At 40.0% G+C, this 21,017-nt stretch overlaps 1 protein-coding gene across 1 annotated transcript in view; it reads left to right on the plus strand.

Annotated features, from left to right (window-relative positions):
• Positions 1-21,017, plus strand: part of COL4A3 (collagen type IV alpha 3 chain) — a 114,339-nt gene that overhangs the window by 22,307 nt on the left and 71,015 nt on the right. The window contains exons 2-8 of the mRNA XM_042460066.1: positions 8,096-8,152; positions 13,177-13,266; positions 15,251-15,295; positions 17,218-17,262; positions 17,404-17,466; positions 17,668-17,721; positions 20,487-20,513. Coding sequence (XP_042316000.1) covers positions 8,096-8,152; positions 13,177-13,266; positions 15,251-15,295; positions 17,218-17,262; positions 17,404-17,466; positions 17,668-17,721; positions 20,487-20,513 — 381 coding nt within the window. The remainder of the gene's footprint in view (positions 1-8,095; positions 8,153-13,176; positions 13,267-15,250; positions 15,296-17,217; positions 17,263-17,403; positions 17,467-17,667; positions 17,722-20,486; positions 20,514-21,017) is intronic.

The raw sequence follows: 21,017 nt of genomic DNA on the forward strand, positions 1-21,017 counted from the left end.
ATTTATCCTAAGCTTGGAACACCCTAGTTGTTGTTGTTTTTCTAAGTCTTCATTTCAAATTTGTATAAGTGTCTTTCTTTTAAAGAAAAAGACTCACTTTGAAAGCATCTTATAGGAAATTATATCTGTCTCTACATCAAAATAAGTTTTCCAATGTAAGATACAACTAACAGCTGCATTTATCTTCTCCTCACATTAACTTAACATAAAAGTATCTCAGATCTTTTCTTTAGCCTTGAACACATCATTAAAGTTTCTACCAAACTCAGACATGGTGCCTTGACAACTCCTAGCTGTTGTTCTGCAGCAATACTCTCCCACTGTCCTAATTTATCAGGGACAATCTTGATTTATGCTGTTACTCCACTTTTTCACCTGCTTTTAAAATGTCCGTTTCTTTCTCTTTCTCCTACTTTCCACTTTGTCCACAGATTACTTCAGTTGCTGTCAAAGTGCAAAAGTAGTTTGCTTTCTGTTAACTCACTAGTGGAAAGAGGAGAGGGTCCTTCCCAGGAGGCTTAGAAAAAAGCAAAATGTGGCTTCCTCTCCCAGCTTGTCTATTCTTCCAAATTAACGACCTCTGCCATCTTGACCACATTTTGATATTTCTTGATGACACTTGTCCCAGTTTTCATCTGTGCAATTTTGGAAGATATGTCTGCAGCTATAAGAGGACGGTTATTCCCCTGTTTCCTGTGCTTTGGATCCATACACTTAAACTGTGGCTAGTAAGCACATGACATGAAGATATTTGAATCTTGGTGATTTACTTCTCTCTCACACCAAGATATTTAAACTGAAATTTGGTGCACAGGTGTGGAAAAGCATCCTGATTATTACACATGCAAGCTTAGGAATGTTTCTTCCCCCAAAGCATGAGATTTAGAGTATATCACTAAACAATTATATTATATCCAGGCCACACAGAAAAGTAATATTTGGCATGCACATGATCCAAATTTTACTCTTCTCTGTAGTCAGGATGTAATATAATTGTTTAGTGATATACTAAACCATTGATTGTAAAATATTTTTTACACTGAGCAGTCAAAATGTGGATCAGGATGTCTACTTCAAAACAAAAGGGTGTTTACCTCAAAACAAAGGCCTGCAGCATTCCAGCACTCAACAAGCCAAGCCCCAGAAAGGCTGGAATGTTGAATTGTGTGACCTCAGTTGCTTTTTCACATACTTCTTCAGACTCTAAGTTGGGTCTACAAAACAGACACTCCTTGGCTTGTAGAGAGCAAGCTTCACTTACCAATTAAAAGTAATTTTAGTTATTTACAGTCAGCCTTCCATATCTATGGACATTTTATCCACAGATTCAACCATAAATTCCAAAACGCAAACCTTGATTTTGCAATTTTATGTAAAGGACACCATCTTACTATGCCTTTGTATTTAACAGGACGTGATCATCCATTGATTTTGGTATCCATGGATTTTGGTAAACACAGGGGATCCTGGAACCAAACCCCAAGCGATATCAAGCAACCATTCTGTTATATTTTTGTTTTTCAGTTTATTCAAGAAGCTGAGGGCAATATACATAGTTATATTCACGTTTACACACCCATATGGCAAAAACTAAATCAGAGACTTATTTTCAACATAAAGGGATAAGAAAATTTGGGTGCTAAGAAAGGTTAGTACTGTAGTATAGAAGTTGTGGGCTATTTATGTCCCATTTTATCATCACCACAAACCAATGAGATAGGGTGAAAAGAGTGATTTTCCCAAGGACATCCAATGAGAATCATATGGAACTTTTCAACCAAGTCTCTGGTGGGTCAAACTGCCTACTCTGTAGTCTGTCTACTTCACCCCAAGAGAATTGGTTCCAGTTATTTATTTGCCATTTCACTCTTTTAAACCAGCAGCCACAAATCTCTTCAAAAAATGCAGTCACTTTTATACTTTAATCTTTATTGTGAAAATAACAGTTTGATTACTGGCCTGCATACCAATCATTTACGTAGACATAAATAACTTAGCCAGATTGCTTTGTCTGCCTGCCTGGCTCAAGTACCGTCTTATCCTAAGTGGTTATGAAGTTGAGGTTTATCACTTAGAAGTATGAAAAGTGTTTCAGAAAATATTTATTTCTTACACAGAAACATTCTTCAGCAGAATACTGTCCATTTTCAATAGTCTGTTTGAAAAGTTTCACTTGGCTACATTTAAAATATGTATTATAGCCTCATATTATTTTATTTATTATTGCATATTCTGTAGAATCATAGAATCACTTTTCCTCCAAAAACCACATAATGTCATTCATAATTGCGCCCCCCCCCCTTTCCACCCCATAACCCAATGAGGTAAATTATACTAAGAACAAATCTATCTTGCCAAGAGAAGCCTATCTCATCCCTCCTGCAGTAACCTTCCTGTATCAGGGAAGGACATTTTAATCATACAGTCCTTGGCCACAGCTAAATTATTATAACCTGATACTATGTACTTTGTTCAGTTGGCTGCATTTTCTTAATGTTAATATTCCTCTTTTTCATTGATTTTTTTTATTCTGCATTTTTATTTTATTCCTAAGTACCTTGAGCACCATTTGATAGAAAGTTAGGATACAAAATTAACAGAAATAAAATTAATAAGAAGTAATGGTTGTAGACCTCCAAGTGTGATTTATGACTATTGAGTGGGAGAGTGTTCTATTCCAACACTCTTTCCAACTATCCAAGTAATGTATCTTTTTGTCCTGGTTATAAGCCTTGAGAAGGTGAGTTTGCTATCATTCTGTGTATGCCTGAAAGGAGGACAGTGTGATCATGGTGGTAGACTCTGATCTTTTTTTCTTTTTTTTTTGTCCACTTGGCTGGAAGAATGTTGCACAAGAGTCTACATGCCTACACAAGAAAGCATTCTGCTGTACAAGCATTCCAACACAAATGGGGCAAATCAAGAAGTTGCTTCAGTCATATTTCCTCCATCAACACCTCCATGCACAAAAATAATCCATATTCACAAGAGTTACACTATGAACTGGAAGAAAATTGTTTTGTGTGTTTATCAATTATGTTCAAGCATATATCAGTCAAAATAATACAATGAAAATATTTGTGTGCTAAAAAATACTGGTGTGGGTATAATATGCAGATCTGGAAATTTGGCAGGGGCAGGGGGTGAAGTTTATTGGAGAATTGCCAATACACTTGTTCTATTTGTTATTTAACTATATTGTTATCTAATTGGATTTCTTCAGTTCATGGCTGTGAAGAATCCAACCCATATGTGTCTTGCCTCCTTAAAACATTAATTGATTAAAAAGCTGGGCCTAACTAACAAAATGAATTTCAACAGGGAGAAATGTAAAGCACTACACTTAGGCAGAAAAATGAAATGCATAGATATAGGATGGGGGACACCTGACTTAACAATGGTACATGTGAAAGGGATCTAGGAGTCCTAGTAGACTAGTTGAACATGAGTCAGCAGTGTAATGTGGTAACAAAAAACCCCAATGGCACGTTACAGACCGCCCAAAATGGGCGGTCTCACGCCGCTGCCGGTTTCTGCGTCCAGGAACCGCAGCAGCCAAACCGCATGGTTCCCGGGCGCAGCAACAAAGAAGCACCAAAATGACGCTTCTTCCTGTGCCCCGGAAGAGGCGCTGCGAGGCGCGAGGCGCCGCAACATCAAAATGGCAGCGCCCATCTGTATGCGGCGCCACCATTTTGATGTAGTTGTTACGCACGAGGGGCAAGGCATGTCAGGAAGCGCTGATGCTCACGCGTAACGACGGTGCCCCATAGGGCCCATCCGGAACGCGCCAATGTGATTCTCGGCTGCATCAATAGAAGTATAGTGTCTAGATCACGGGAAGTAACAATACCATTCCATTCTGCTTTGGTCAGGCCTCACCTGGAATACTGTGTCCAGTTCTGGGAACCACAGTTCAAAAGGGATGTTGAGAAGCTGGAGGGTGACCAAAATGGTGAAGGGTCTGGTAATCATGCCCTATAAGAAGAGATTTAGGGAGCTAGGTATGTTGAGCCTGGAAAGGTTAAAAAATGATTTGACAGCCCTGTTTAAATATTTGAAGGTGTGTCATATTGAGGATGAAGCAAGCTTGTTTTCTTCTGCTCCAGAAAATAGAACTCAGAGCAATGGATTCAAACTAGAGGAAAAGAGATTCCATTTAAACATTAAGAAGAACTTCCTAATAGTAAGAGCTGTTTGACCGTGGAAGACACTCCCTTAGAGTCTGGTGGAGTCTCTTTCTTTGGAAGTTTTTAAACAGAGGCTAGATGACCATCTGTCGGGTGTACTTTGATTGTGTGTTCCTACGTGGCAAAATGGGGTTGGATTGGATGGCCCTTGTGGTCTCTTCCAACTCTATAATTTTGTGATTCTATTATTGGTGCTCTCTTGCTGATACTTTTTTTCTTGCCATCCAAAAATATTTTGTTATTTGTGTCTTTCCTTGGTGCATGGGTTTATCTTTAACCACACTCATTTTATTATGGGAGTGAGTGAAAATAAGATTTTTGAAAAACCCATGCAGGTGTTTCCTTCTCACTCAAGGAAAAAAAGGGGGGCAAGGGGCAAAGAATAAAAATCAGAGGGATATTTCTGCTTCATTTTGGAATGTTTTTAATGCACAGATTTGAAACACAAGTTAGACTCCACAGACATATTAAATGTTCCCTTTCAAAATAAATGGGAAATACTGCTTTTAAACATAAACATAACATAAGGATACCTTCTTACAAACTTTTCTATGTCTGATATGCACCCACCTCATTATATGTACTGAGATTACCTCTTCTTGTGAGAAATTTCATAAGCTGTCAGTTCAAACCATTACTCCATCTAGCTCAGTATAGTTTGCATTGCCTACATCCATGTAAATTTCCTACCCAGCGCTCTTTGGAGATGTCAGGGAGTGAAATTAGCTTCTGCTATAACATTGCTTCTCAAAGTACAAAACAGAAAACAGAAAGTGAAGTCTTCATAGTTCATGGCCATTGGATTCCATCAGTTGCACCTTTATTTACTAATGAGAAAAATGTAAAATAGAGTTCTTAGACTAAACGTAGGAGGTTTTGGTATAAACTCTTGATAGTGCTGTTGGCAGGATGATGTAGTCCTTGAGACGATATTTACTGTAGTTGTTGATTTTGCTGAATTTTGTCAAGACCCACAAATTATGCATAGTTATTGAGGAATATTCTATCATATTTAATCTCCTTCCTCTATGTATTTAATGGGTTGTCCTCCAAGAGAGAAATACCTTGTGATTTTTGACAGAACTCAAGGAATGACAGGGAAACCTTCTCAGGATTTTCAGGCAGTACACTATATTTGTTTGTCCCTACATTCCTAAACCTTTTGAGAGTTTGACCCTAAAAACTGTTTCCCTTCCTTTCAGTTTTTTCTAATCGTTACACTATAAAAATTATATAGGCAGGGACCCAGAAAACAGTCGTTTTTCATGTTGTGTTTCAATTATAACAGTAATTACTTGATTCTTATTTAACTTTCCCATCTCATCATTCTAAGGCTTTCGAATTTTAATTTAAAATAAATTAAATGTCCTTTTACACTGACATGGCTCTGCTTTCTGCCTCTCCTTCCAGCGCAGTGCTGTGTCAGCTAGCTTTGCCCTTTCACTGACAGTTCTAATTCAGCACAGGCAGAGTAGCCTGGACAGCAATAACTGGACTTTATAAAGTAAACAAAATCATTCAATGGAGCTCTGATTTTCTGTTGAAAGAAGGAAGCTACCTCTATTTTGGAAAGGGGCTTTTATTCTTAACATTCCACTATATAATCATGAATGTGTCCTTGGACTATTGTCAGAATTATACTTTAATGAAGGACACTTTAAAAGAAAAATTCCTTGGTTTGGATCCTAATTTTTCTTCCATAAGTAGAATAGAGTTCACAGACTATGGCCTGTTACAGACAGCCAAAATAAAGCTGCTTCGGGTCACAGTGGAGGTATGGTGTTTCAATGATGCATGCGTCCTAAGAGCCCAGAAACCACACCAAAGCCACGCTCCAGTCCTTAGGGCTCCGGCGGCGGCAGCAGGCCTCTGGAAGGCCCAATGCCGCCGTCGCAGCCCTGTTCGAAGGCTCCAGCAGCGGCAGCGGGCCTCCTGGAGGCCCGATGCTGTCACTGGGGTCCTCCAAGAGGCATTTTTGCTGGCCTCTGACGGGGCCTGGGGCCCCGTCAGGGGCCTGCAAAGATGGGGAGGCCTGGCCCCCGAAGAGTGAAACTCCACCCCCGGCACGTGGCCCCTGATTTAAAGAAACAAGAAATATCTGCATTACCAATCCCACCCCATACATACTTTAAGTAACAAGTTGCACAGTTCTGGGAATTTTCCGATGTCAAAATGATCACATGAAGCGATCAAGTTTAAAGAAGCATATGTATGTGCCCTGCCCACACATGCTCGTAATTCTACTTTTAGACATTGATGTTTGAAATTGTTAAGAATTGTTATGGATTGTTCTGACATTATCTGGATGCATGAACTGATTTTTCATACAAGATTTCACTAACTGATCCATTTAGCCAGACATTAATAAGTCACCAGGAAAAGGCCATTTGAAATTCCTGTTTTGTTTAGAACCAACTAATTTCGTATTGTCACCCTAGAAGGCACAGCTCATTTTCCATGGGAAGGAATGGTTACTGGTAGATGAAAGGAAGATGGTTTGAAAGCCACCCAAAGTGTATCCAATTAAAATGCCAAGCTATGTTCCAAAAATTCTGTATAGTACATAAACTAGAACCTTGAAGTCAATGCTTTGGCTCCTAAATTCCAACGTAACAATTGCAAGAAAGAGAATCTTTTTCTCCTCTCTTGGGTCTCTTACCTTGGGATATTTTTGATATTGCTCATCTGTTTCTTTCACCCCATCTTCTCTCCAAACTGTCTCAATCCTTCATGCATACTTACCATTTGTCTCTCTTCTGCATATATAGGATTTTATCACACCAGTTTGCTGTTTCACCACAATTGCATTAGTTTAAGGAAATGGAAACATAGCAGTTTGGGAACATTCATTATCACACTTCTCTGCAGTAGTGCTGAGGCACTGCTTTGGTAATCTATGGTCCTGTGCTCTCTTTTCTGCATGACTTCCGTAATCCTGCCTTTCTGCCCTATGCTCTATTCAGTTTGCCTTTTGATTTTATCCTTTTAATTTTCACCACAATTGTGCAATTGTGGCAATATGATGAAATATTTTAAAAGAAACTAGAAAAGAAATAGAAAAGGAAAGAAAAATAGCTTGCTTTGGAAGAATGAGGGGGAGTGGAGTGGGGAGACAGGAGCAGAATCACACCCACTCACAATGCTTCATCTCATCCACCAAAATGTTTTCCCCCTTGTAGCGGCTTTATAAGCATAAATGCAATACTTTTTACTATTTTGTGTTTTATAGTTCTTTGTCTATATATCACCGTTTAGTATCCCACTCTGAATTTTGTTTACCACACAGTATAATATAATCATCATGAAAAACTTAGGAGTTTTACACATTGCAATGACTTTGTCTGTACAAGAAGCAACTAGGTTTGAACTATTAAAATACCTTCCAAGATGTCACAGATGAAAATTAGGGCACATGTGGCCAAACATCATCAGAGACTGGTCAAGAGGAGAAAGTTACTAATCAAGAAGCACAAGCAAATTAGAAGAGGCTACAGGTGTTCGCTTTGGCCTGAACCTGCTGGGAAGGACAAGAATTCAGAATAATACAATAATACAATAAAAATCTATGACATGACCAATAAAGGGGAAAAAATCTTACAGCAAATTTAGAGACGAGCCATTTCTTATCTCTGATCAAGAAAGTTCTAATTTGGGGAGAAAAGAATCAGTTGATGAACAGTACTGATACGTACTAATGGACAATATTTGTAGGTTTCTAATGAGAATATAACAAAACATGCTGGGATTTGAATATATGTAAAAGGCTAAAAATTTAACTTCTTACCCAGAAATGTGAGGGGGAGAAAGGTAAAGATTAGCCTTTTGTGAAGGTATTTTCATTTTAAACAAAGAAAGCATAAGGTATGCTGACTGTAAAATAGATATATATATATATTTCTTTTTAGAACTGCATCTGCAAGAGTGAAAACCGCTGCTATTGTGATGGAACAAAAGGCAATAAGGTAAGGGGAATATGGATTTTCCCTGTTGTTCATCCCAAAGATCAATTTAGATTATCATAACTACTTGTAATTCTATGGAAAAAGAACATTCACCATTTTTTATTTATTTATACAAGACAGTGGTGTGCTCCCTCCAGTGGCAGATGCTGGAATAGCATAATATCTTTTTTACAAAACATTGAATGGGAATCCTAATTTTATTAGATATGCCATACTTACATTTTGCTAGGAGATGGGATACATCACTGCTTCCCTAGCAGGGTGGCCACTATAGCCTGTGGATATTCATCTCATGGGAGATAGCACAAAAAAGAAAATTCTTCAAATGATGGGCGGGAGGGATGAGAAACACAGAATCACAGAAAACACTGCTCTGGCCAATAAATCAAAGACATACTGGCTATGATACCCAAATGCCATAGTTCAGACATAGAGAACATCAGTGGACTCACAAGGATGTGTAGCACATAGCCCGGCATCACAACACAGACAATGATGCCAGAGCACTCCCTTCTCAGTGGCTTACTTCATAAGGAACAGGTTTTGGAAATCAGAGATAGGGTCATTTCCCTGCAAATTAGAAGGAAGGAGTTTCACCTGCTCACCTTTTGGATTCCTGCAAAAAAAAAAGGGGGGGGGGGTGAGGAAAAAACAAGTTGGGACAAAAACACACAAAAAATTTCGGGAAATTTGGGGGGGGGGGGGGGGGGGGTTTCCTGGATTTTTGGGGAAGAAATTGAAATTTTGAGAATAAATTGAAAGTAATAATAGTACACTTTACAAATTGAAAATCACTTTGGTACTTATACTATAAATGCATGTTGCATACCTTGGCCTGGAATACTCCCAAGTAGAGTAGAGCCATTCCCTGGTTTTATAAAGGAACATCATTCCTTGATTACATGGATCTTGGTTTTTATCTGTGACATGTCGGATAATGTGGGATTGGGGACAGTGAAAATGGCCATGGGAACTGCTTGTTTCCCAGTCCTGAGCAACACCAAAACATCTACAACTCCAGTATTTGAGATCCTCTGCACTAGAACTCTCTAGCACAGAATTCTAAGGAGCTCACTAGACTACACATCCAAGGATTTATTTGAATGGTCCCACGGTATTAAAGTAGTTTCAAACATATTTTATAAAACATATTTTTAAATATAATCTTTATTTAAAAAAAAGAAAGTTCATACATTAATATAAAATACAGATCGTCACTTGAACTGTTGTCTTCGTGTGCTGATATCTTCCTTAAGTTCTTGCGGGCTTTGAAGAGTACTAACTAAAGAAAACGCAATTGTCTCCTGGTCATTGTTAAGATTATTGCTTTACAATTTCCACACACAATTTTTATAGTCTCTTATCATACATTCTACATCTTAATCTATTACAACCTCTTGAAAATAATACAAGCGTAACTTTATAATCCTCTACTCTTAGCTAACTCACTGTAGATGGGTGGGGGTGCCATGAAGGTAGTTTCCTCTGGTGATATAAGAGAGGTTAATAAAAATAAATTAATTAATAACCATGTGGTTACTTAATAGGATTCTTCTTAATCCTCTAGAAATCTTATACAGTATGTACCTCCCAATGTTTACTCCAGAACTCGTGTACTTTTTGCCAGTCTTTTTCTTTTTTTGGACATATTTTGGTTTTTAATGGAAAATGAAAGTTTATTTAAATCCCCATATTCATTTACTTTTTGCATCCAAATATCCCATGACAGTATTTCTTTCAGCTTAGGAATGACAATAAAATATGGCTTCTTGTTTTCTGAAATAGCCTGCTTTGTCTAAGGTTCACAAGGTTCACCCAACTATGAGAAAATATTCAAAGGGCCGGAACAGACCAGCCACAAAAGCTGGCTTCCAGACAGCTTGGGGGCATGGCATTTTGATGCCGCAAGCCCCCAAGATGACCAGAAGCCACACAGCCAAACACACAGGGGTGGCTTCAAGACACTCTGGAGGCATGGCATTTAAATGCTGCATGTCCCCGTAGCATCTTGAAGCTACCCTGGGGTTGCCTAAGGTGGCTTTTTACCACCCCAAATAGGAGCAGATCTTTTCCACTCCTATTTGGGCCAGCTCTGGGGCAGATTGGGGCCATGGTATGTGGCTGCTGTGGCGCCTGGGCAAGCAGCACCAAGGTGGTCCCAATCCACCCTTTGGGGGCAGTCTTTTGCAGCCCAAACTCTTTCACCACTTTCATTTTCAACCAATCACAGTTTAGTGTTTGAACCTTACATTATAGTTACTCATAAGTTTATTCTTAACATCATAAACCATAACTGGAGGTTGACATTTCATTAAACATCTGTTTTTAAATAATTGCAGTTTGCATAGCTGAGGCTTAACAGTTTTTCTGGATCCAGACAAAAACAGATAAATTGCAATTATTTAAAAACAGATGTGACATTCTCTTATCTCCTCACAGCCACAGTAGAGAAGAGGTGAAGGGAAGTCTTGCAAGGTCATCATGAAAATAAATGTCCTATGTAAATATGTTGAATCAACATGCAAAGAGGGTGCACTCTAACCTCATTCCCTTTCTCCCCAATTCTATCATTTTCCTCAAGTGGAAAGTGATGAGCCTGAATAGCAGACCATTTGTATGAGGATGATCTCCATGATATTTGTAATCTTTTTTTCCCCCACTCCTTTTTTAATTCTTCTCCCCATTACATGGAGAACATCTATGCATGGGGGAGGCTCTCATATTTGGATCCGTTGCTCTCCGTGCAAAGAGTGACAGGACTGTGAACACAGAAGGTTGGAGGAGCTTGTGTGTTGGTCTCTTTTCATATTCCTTAAACATGCTTAAATAATGACTGAATAGGGATATACAATAATCTGTTGTTGTCAGTTGAAATCATTGTGTCTCAGTATACCCTATCTAATTGGGATTGTCATAAGGGGAAGCGTACTTGTTCTTCTTGCTTAACCCTTCTCTCCCATTCTGCAAGTGGCACTAGGCATTTTGTCAACAATAACTGCCATGATGGTTAGGACAAAGGGAGTCTTACACTTTAAAGTATCTATGACAGGATACAGATTGCCCCTTTGGGGCAGCCTGAACCCGCCCCTTTCTCTGATGGATCGGGGCCTGAGCCCCGAGGCCCCGATACGCCGCTTTTCCAGGCCGTGGGGAAACAGCAAAAGGCCGCTTCCCCACGGCCTGGAAAGGGGTGTCCTTGGGGCTTCAAACAACGGTGGGGAAAGGGAGAATGGGGCGACTTGGCCCCTTTCTCTTTGTATCGCTGGCGCGGCCGTTTAAATGCTGCACCAGTGATACGTGCGGCCAAAGGAGCTCTGAAACGGAGCTCCTTCTGGCGCCGCTGAAAGGGCGCCACAAGCGCCCTTCAGCGGCGCCAAGACATCACACCCGCGCCACCCCATTTGGCGGCGCCCATGTAGAAAGGGCACCATCATTACAAAACCACGGCAACGTACTAGGGTTGTGGGGCGTCTGGAAAGGATGCCCCAAGGCAACCCTAGTATGTGTGCAGGCCGGTGCTTTGCACCGGTCTGTGCAGCAACAATAATAACCAACTTCATGCTCTTCCAACTTAGCTTTTGAGTGCAGTGTGTTTTTTTAAAATCATTAAACATGGGTTAATAGGGATTAATTTACAGTGAAAGCATTTCCATTAGCAATTTCCCACAGTTTGATGTGGTACTCAAATGACACAGAATTTGGAAAAGTTGTTTTTTAGCAGAACTTGGAAAAGTGTTTTTAGAGCTACATCTTTCTAAGGACTGGTACATATCTACCTATGCAGCGCCCTCATCACGTGCGAGGGTTGGCTGGGGGGTGGAGCGCCCACATGCCCCACAACCCTCGCATGTGATGAGGGCGTAACAACAGCGGCGCCCTGTTTACATGGGCACCACTATTATTATGTAAGTGCCGTGCAGCATGCGCATGGCGCCACACAGCACTTAAGTAACAAGTGCGCCAGTGGTGCACTTGTTACATCACGTAGAAAAATAGGCTACTTCTTTGGCCTATAACATTTAATTTTTAGACTGCATGTCCTTGACTATGACTGCAGCTGTACTGGCTATACTGGCTGGGGATTCTGAGACCTTTAGTCCAAAAAATTTTCTCATTATTATCAAAAATTAGAGTTTGATATTGGCTAGATGTAGCTGCAGCATCCAAATCATGAACATAGATATCAAAAAGGGTTGCTTGTTGACCTTGTAATTCTAAAACAGACTGTTCATTATTTGGATTATTTTCATTTTGTGATGGCTGGGACTCCTGACAAAAACTTTTCTGTTTGGTTCGCTTCCTACCTTTAGAACTGAAATAGTTTGTCATCTGATTTTCATTTGCATTACTTTGCTCAAGCATATTTTTTTGTTTCCTCATGACTATCACCATATCTAAGGATATAAATATAGTCTATTCTATAGATCTTCACAAGCTTCTATGATAATCCCAAAAAGGAAAGAATCAAAGGATAAGGCCAATGCCCTAACATAAAATTCTCTAATTCTCAATTATGTTTCAATATACTTTAAGCTCTATTCACATTGTATTTCTTATTTCTAGCCACAAATAATCATTAAGGAATGTGAGTTATCCACTTTAAGGGATCTACAGTCAGTATGGTTAAAATTGGCTACTGGAGTAAGAATCAGCTGTTCATGTATATGACCAGAAGGGGCAACATGACTTTCTTAAAGCCAGGTAGATACTTCACTGGTGAAGACTCTGTTCTTTTTCCCAACACCAGAACTCTGCCTTGGGCATCTGTTGTTTTAATAGCAGGCTGTTAGCCACACCCAGCAAGAGAAAAGGAGTTTCTTACAGCCAGGTAGATACTTCACAGACATTTCACTGGTAAATCATCCAAACTCTGCCTTTTGGTATCTGTTAATTCATAGTAACTGAAGTAAATGCATGTACCTGCATGTGTGCTTAGCAATTAATACTTCTAGAACTTTTAAAACATGCTGCGAATTTTCAGCTGAAACATCAAGGACACATTTAAAAGCTTACTTTTTTTACAGGGTGAAAAGGGCTTTCCTGGTTACCCTGGCCCACCTGGTTATGTGGGATTCCCAGGTCCAGAAGGTCCTCCTGGACTGCAAGGACCCAAGGTATGTTGTAATCTGATGAGAAGGAGCTAATTAATTCCAATCAAGAGAGAGACTATTATGAATAACACTAGAAAAGTGACTATTCTGAGCAGGAAGCTTGCAGTACTATCTTTCCACCACTGCCCTGCCACTCACTATTGATGCCTCAAGGAAATTAGGATGTAGAATTGGCCCTTCACTAACCTCTGCTTCTTTCGACTGATAGTGAACCCCACTAATAGTGGTGATTGTTGTGACAGTAGTTCTGCCATGGACGAGATTTCTGCTGCACCCAGACGTGTGGAAAGCCATTGCTAATCCTAAATTGGAAAAACTTGAAAATGAGTGCTTCAGAGGCAGCTTGGGTGTGCGTGGAATATTGATGACTTTGGTATCTCTTTGGGTTGCTTGAACCATGCGCTTGACAACCATACTAGTTTTATACTGTAGCAAAATAGGAGGGTGGAACAGTCTATTTTACACCCTCTACCCTGGCTAACATAAATAAGTAGGTTTTGGGATGCAGTGGTGTTTCTACCCCTCCTCTCCTCTTTGGTTCCACTTTGGATTGCCCTGCCCTTCCTGTGCATATTTAGAATTTGGAATAGGTTGATCTTATTGACAGTACTGTATGCTTTCACTGAACTAGATTTGAATTTCAATCAAATTTGGTATGAACTTCAAAATAAATAAGTCAGTTAAGTAATATATTTCACTGTGTCATTTCATCCATTGTGCATTTTTATCAATTGTATTGGTTATTATACAAACATAAAGATGTTCCTTATTTGTGATCTACAGTATACAGTAAGTTGATTAAAATAGTAAATCTGAGTATAATCTAATGAGATCAAAGCCTCATTGATTTTAACATGAGGAGAGTCTTTGAGAAATAGGCATGCTTAACTTTGGCTGGCCTGTGTTCTTAATAGTTCTCCTTGTTTTGTTTTGTTCTGTTCAGTTCAGACAAGTAAACATGTAAACGGTAAACATGTGGTGGATGTCGCTGCATCATACCAACAAACCTGACTCACAAAACTATGAGGTTTCACTAAATTGAACAGTGCCTATGTCGCTTCTTCGAACTCTATGATTCTATGCTTCTGTGTACCATTTTCATGCTATAGGCATAATACAGAAACCATTTTTGCATGAATATTTGTGTTCATCTTGTATTTGTGAATGGCTCAACATTCTGATAAAAGCCTCAAATTTAAAAGTTGACCTTAGGAACTGTTCGCAGTCAAGATGCTAACTGAAAGAAAACGGGAACTGTATTGACTGGGGGGCATGATCATGAGTACCACATCAAAGATGATCCGAATGAGACAAAGGAAATTATCAAATGGGGACAAGGACGGGAGCAAAGCTCCCATCCTTATCACACAATCTCCTGAAGATTATCATACAATGTAACACTTATCCCATCATTATCCTCTCTATGAAATGGAATTGTCGTGTCGTTGGAAGTTTCTGTTAAAGAAAACTGATGAGACAATTCCATTTCACTGATGGGATAATGATGGGATAAGAGCAATGTGTATGATAATCTTTTGAGTGATCGTACAATAAAGACATGATAAGGATGGGAGTGATCCATTTGGTTAATTCAATGTTAGTGTTTTATTGATTGTATTTGTATTATTGTATTATTTTATTGATGTAATCCCGCCTCAATCCGTGAGAGAGGCGGGAAATATAAATAAACTTATTTATTTATTTATTGTTATTCACTCTTGTCCTTATCCTTCGTGTGATAATCTCCAAAGCCACTGATGTTAAAGAAAGAATGATTGGTAATCAGTGGATGCAGCAGAGGTTTCATAGCAAAGCACAGTAATAGTTGGTGGAAATGATTAATTTTTTTGCTTGATGTTTTAGTTCCTTTAACGATTACAAGACAAAAGAAATGGGACATGAGGGGGAAAATGAATTACTTCTTTGAATCTTCTATAGAAAGAGTGAATGTTAATATATTTAATTTTATTTTTCTTTTGTTCCCTAGGGATTTCCAGGGCCAGTAGGCTTTCCTGGACCTAAAGGTTCAAGGGTTTGTATTTTGCTCATTATTACACTCCTTTCATATTAAAAGCTATACTTTGGTTGTTGTTAACTGCCCTCAATTCGATCTTGACCCACAGTGGCCCTGTGGATGAGATATCTCCAAGGCTCCCTTTCTTCCACTGCTCTGCTTAGGTCTTGTAAACTCATACCTTTAACCTCCTTAATATAGTCCATCTAGCATGTGTCCCTCTTTTTCTACTTCCCTCTATATTTCCTAGAATGATTGTTTTTTCCAGTGAATCCTCTCTTCTGATGATGTGAGAAGTACGACAGGCTCATTTTTGTCATCTTGGCTTCCAGAAAGATCTCTAGCTTGATCTGCTCTAGGACCCATTTATTTGTCTTTTTGGCCATCCACGGGATCCTCAGCACTCTTCTCCAGCACCACATCTCTAATGAATTTTCCTCCTATCTTCCTTCTTAACTGTCCAGTTCTTACATCAATACATGGTAATGGGGAATAGAATGGCTTGTATGATTCTAACTGCTGTGCTGAATTGTATATCTTTGCATTTTAGAATCTTTTCTAGTTCTTAAATTTGTTTAAAAACTATACAGATTATCTTTAAAGTGCGACTGTACCTCTTTCTGGAGCCAACTATAGTTAAATTACATTTAGCAGTAGCATGTAGGAACCATTAGTCTCAAAATACCCTAAAAGTGCTATCTGTTAAGCCTGTTTTTGGCACTGCAGCATAAGATAATTATGTATATTTCCTTGTCTATCTAAAATTGTTTTATTCCATCAGATTAAATAATATCTATTTGTATAAGGGGCCTTAAAATAAATAAATAAAATTTTTATTTTTATCCCGCCCTTCCGAGCGATCAGGGCGGCTTACAAAGTGCACCAATGTGCAAGCAACATACAAGGTTAAAAAACAAACATACACAGTAAACCTTAAAAACAATAAAAAGCCCCTTAGCCCAACCTCACGGCCACGAGAGAGGAGGGAGGCCCACAGGATATTCAGTCGGGGAATGCCTGATTGAATAGGAAGGTTTTAAGACCCTTCCTAAATTGGGCCAGGGTGGTAGATGAGCGGAGCTCCATGGGCAGCGTATTCCAAAGGGCTGGGGCAGCCGTGGAAAAGGACCTTCTTACAGTAGAAGCTAACCTGGCCCCAGGCACCTTCAGGAGTTGCTGCCCAGATGTTCTGAGGGTGCGAGGCGGAATGTACGGAGAGAGGCGGTCCTTCAGAAATCCTGGGCCCAAGCCATTTAGGGCTTTATAGGTAATAACCAACGCCTTATATTGAGCTCGGAAGCGGATGGGCAGCCAATGGAGATCTTTAAGCACAGGTGTTATATGGCTGGTCCTGGGAGCGCCAGTGACCAGCCGAGCTGCCATGTTCTGCACCATTTGCAGCTTTCGAGTTTGGTATAAGGGTTGCCCCATGTAGAGTACATTACAGAAATCCAGTCTCGAAGTTACCAGAGCATGTACAACAGTTTCAAGGTCCCCCTGGGCCAGGTATGGGCGCAGCTGGCGAATCAGCCGAAGCTGATAACAGGTACTCTTGACCGTCGCATTCACCTGAGCAGTCAGGTGAAGGGACGAGTCAAGAAGCACCCCCAGACTGCGCACGGAGTCCTTCACGGGGAGCGTGACCCCATTCAGGACAGGTGGAACCACCGCCATTCCTGGACCAGGGGAGCCTATCACTAGTACCTCCGTTTTCTCTGGATTCAGCTTGAGTCGGTTTTCCCTCATCCAGCCCATTACTGACTCCAGACAGGCCACGAGAGGAGAGACGCCATCCCCAGTCGCTGCATCAGTCGGAGACTGATTTTGTACTAGCCTTACAAAATATTTGCTTTTGGACCCATGTCCATTTCTATTGAAGATTCTTGTGCTTAATCAAAAACCATTTGCTAATGTTTTCTTTTGTTCTTTAATATAATTAGGGTATGCCAGGAATTCCAGGTTATTCAGGTCCCCCAGGCCTACCAGTAAGTGTAATGAATTTCAGTATGATTTTTATATGCATCTTCTTATTATTAATTCTATAAATCTTAAAGATGTTAACTTCTGAGCTACAATAGCTGAAATTTCAGTAATAGTGACCTTGGCAATCTTGTAACATCTTGTAGGGTGATCCAGGAAATGCTGGTCCTCCAGGACGTTTAGGTATACCAGGGTGCAATGGGACAAAGGTAAGAATAAAACAGAACCAATTGCAGCCCGTCCACCGGATGCACAGTTGGTAAAGTATCATCCTGTGGCATTCTCTAGAATATGTAAGACTGCTGGGGAAAGTGTGTGAGAGTAGAGCAATTGGGAGTGTAATTTCTAGAACCTCACAACACTTACCTTCTTCTGTGTCAGCTCTCTTTCACTGTATCTTTGTTTTCTAGGGTGAGCAAGGATTTCCTGGGCTTCCGGGACAAGTTGGCTTTCCAGGATTACCAGTATGTTTTTGTTTATGATAGTCAAATATATCTTGTGAAGAGCTTCTCATTTCACAGCATATTATTAGCATTAATCAAAACAACTATACTAACTAGAAAGAAATGAGAAACAGCAATGAACTATGTTTCATAGTACAGGGGTACCCCGGGTTACGAAATTAATTCGTTCCGCCGCCGCTTTCGTAACCCGAAAATCTTCGTAAGGCGAAAAAGCCATAGGCGCTAATGGGGAAAAGCCACGATTTCGTGCGAAATAGCGCCGAAAAGCACCAAAAAATTTTTCGTAACCCGAAATAACCTTCGTAACCCGGAACAGTTTTTTTAAATGGATTTTTTTCGTAACCCGGAAATTTCGTAAGGCGGCGCATTCGTATCCCGGGGTACCACTGTATCCCCCCAAAATTGTCATCTGATCAAACAGCATGAGGAACTATGCATTAATAGACAAGCAGAGCAAGTACATATCCTATGATAGTGCAAGATTAGACCATTCCATAGTGATGTGGTTCCAACACATATCCTGTTAGACTTTGATAATCATAAGGTGGTAAGGTGGTAACTTTGAAATAAGTCGTTGATATATAACATGCTAATCAAACACTTCCAAATGGCTTCTTTTGTCTCTGTCAACTTTGTATGTCCACCAGTTTCTTAACTGTCAACAGAGCTGTACCTTTTGATACCAGTATGGTAGTTTTATTCTGTACTACCTGAAGTCTATGTAAGTCCTGTACTTTAACTAACTGAAGTGTATCTGGTGCAACTCAGGTGTGTTGGTAATCCCCCAAAAGTAGTCCATAGAGTCCTCTTTTTTCCTGCCCCCCCCTTTTTTTAATACCTCAGGAGTATTACAAGCAATACAGTTGTCCCTCCGGATTTGTTGACTTCCCATTTGAAGTTTTGAATTTCCATGGACAGGAAGACAGGAGGGACAAAATGATGTGCATGCCCATGGCACGCATGCAGCTATTAAAAACAATGGGGCTCCAATATTTGTGGTTTTTCCAGTTCGTGGGGGGGGGGGGATCCAGAACAGATCCCCTGTGAATTGTAAGGGACAACTGTATATCAAAGAGCTCTCTCCTACTTTATTTCATTTTTAAAAATCTCTTAATAGCAGTGCCTTAGCCCTCTGTTGTTGTTGTTTTCCTGTCATTTCCCCCTTCCTCAGGAATCTGTGCCTCATCTTGGTTTTTGGCTTTTCAAAATGCTGTTACATTATGGCAGGTCCTCCCATTTGCTTCTGTAAAATCCCCCATTGAAACTGGCCACTGCAATCCAGGAAACAAGCCAAAGCACTCTGTCTACCACAGTATTGTGACATAATGATTTATGACACTTCTAGAAAACCCTCCTTTGGATTTTTGCCTCTTTGACAAATGTTGAGGCATCTGCAGTGATTTCCTGATGAGTGAATGGACCCACTTCTTTTGATTTTAGCAACTCCTAGTTTAGAATTTTGACTTGAAACTCTGGATTGCAAATTGGATAACAACAACAAATACTTACTTGATTATTATGGGTTCAAATGACAGCAATAATTTGAAATTATCAAAAGATTATTATTTTGAATCTCTGGGACTGCACATTTTCCCACTAATCTAAGATTAAGTCCTGTTGAACTGAGCGGCACTGACTGTATGTACTCATGTATCAATCTAGAAATTTTAGTTAAAAAATTGACCCCCAAAACCTAGATTGACTTATCCGTGGGTCAATGTAAGTCCTGTACTTTAACTACATTGTACCCGTGTGATACATAGGTGCACTATACGTGGTTTCCAGCTTATGTGGAAGCCGCACATCAATTAAAGCAATGGCACGCACACGCCCATGGCACACATGCTCCCCTAAGCTGCGAGCGTGCACCCCATTGTTTTAATGGGGTGCGAGCATACGCAGATTTCCCCTTGCACAGGTGGATGCGGAACAGATCCCATGCGTAAGGGGAGGGGCCCCTGTATTATTAAAAAAGGGAACAATCCCCTGGTGAAGGGCAAGAGCATAATCTATCTTGGAAGTTCTGATTCTCTTCTATTATCTCATCCATTCAGCCTTAGTATGAACACAAACAGTTATGTATGTTAGAATTTTATAAATTCGTTGGCATTGCTTTCCTTTGCTTCATCCTTTCTATCTTTTGTTACATGCCCCCAGGCTTTACGCTCAATTTATCCATAGGTCATATCAAAATCTATCATTTTGGTCCAAAACCTGTCCTCAATTTATACATGAGGTCGACTTACAGGAGATTATCGCATGGAGAAAAAGACCCGAAATAGATTTGGAACTGCAAACTCAAAGGTGGGTATTATATGATGTAAAATTGCTGCCACTGCCATCTGACAACTACAACCCAGGTCCCAGCCACGCATTGCCAGCTGCTTTGCAAAAACGGGAGTTTTCCATTTTTGCAAAGCATCTGGCTGTGTGCAGCAGGGACCCAGGTTGTAATTGCCCAGAGGCAGCAGTGGCAATTTTATGTGTGATAATACCAGCTTTTGAGTTTGCAATCCCAAATCTATTTTGGGTCTTTTTCTCCCTGTGATAATCTCCATAGTGGAGTATATATGGTACTTCTTAGTGGACATGTATATGATTGCATTATATATTCACAAGATAATTCTGCCATAATGGCAAGCTGTCTTAGCACTTGCAGAGCCTCAATAATTTAGAATTCTTCCTGGGCACATAGGCCCTATTTTGTTAATTTGCTTAACTTTTGATAGTGTATTTTATGCATTTTATTTTATTTTATTTGCTAGGGTCCTGAAGGCACCAAAGGAGAAAAAGTAAGTCATCTTTCCTGTAAAACAGGCAAATAGTGCTAAGGTAGTGGTTCTTAGACTTTTTACCCTTGTGACTCCTTTTACATCTACATGCAGATGATATAATTCCCCCCCACACACACACACACTCATCATAGTATATGAATAAAAATAATTTTTTTTAGTGTGGGTTTTTTCATTTATACATTCGTGTATTTTTACATTTTAACATTTTATAAGGAAATAGCAGGATGAGTGGAGGAAGAGGAAGAAGCAGCTTGGTCACAACCCAATGAGCTTCCCCTCTTTCCGCCTCCTCCCTCAGTCAGAAATGGCTGCTCCAAACATCTTCCTTGCCTTCCTCTCGCTGTCCAGGACAGAAAAAGTTTGGAAAGTGGAGGCGGGGGTAGAATCAGGGTCTCCAAGTCTTGTGTCCCTTCCAAGCAACTCTCATGCCCTCCGGGAGGTCCTACCCCATTTGAGAACCACTGGCTTAAAAATGCTGTCTTGCCCATTTCTGAATTTTTG

Source organism: Sceloporus undulatus, chromosome 3 (genome assembly GCF_019175285.1).
Source record: "Sceloporus undulatus isolate JIND9_A2432 ecotype Alabama chromosome 3, SceUnd_v1.1, whole genome shotgun sequence".
NCBI classification, from domain to species: Eukaryota; Metazoa; Chordata; class Lepidosauria; order Squamata; family Phrynosomatidae; genus Sceloporus; species Sceloporus undulatus.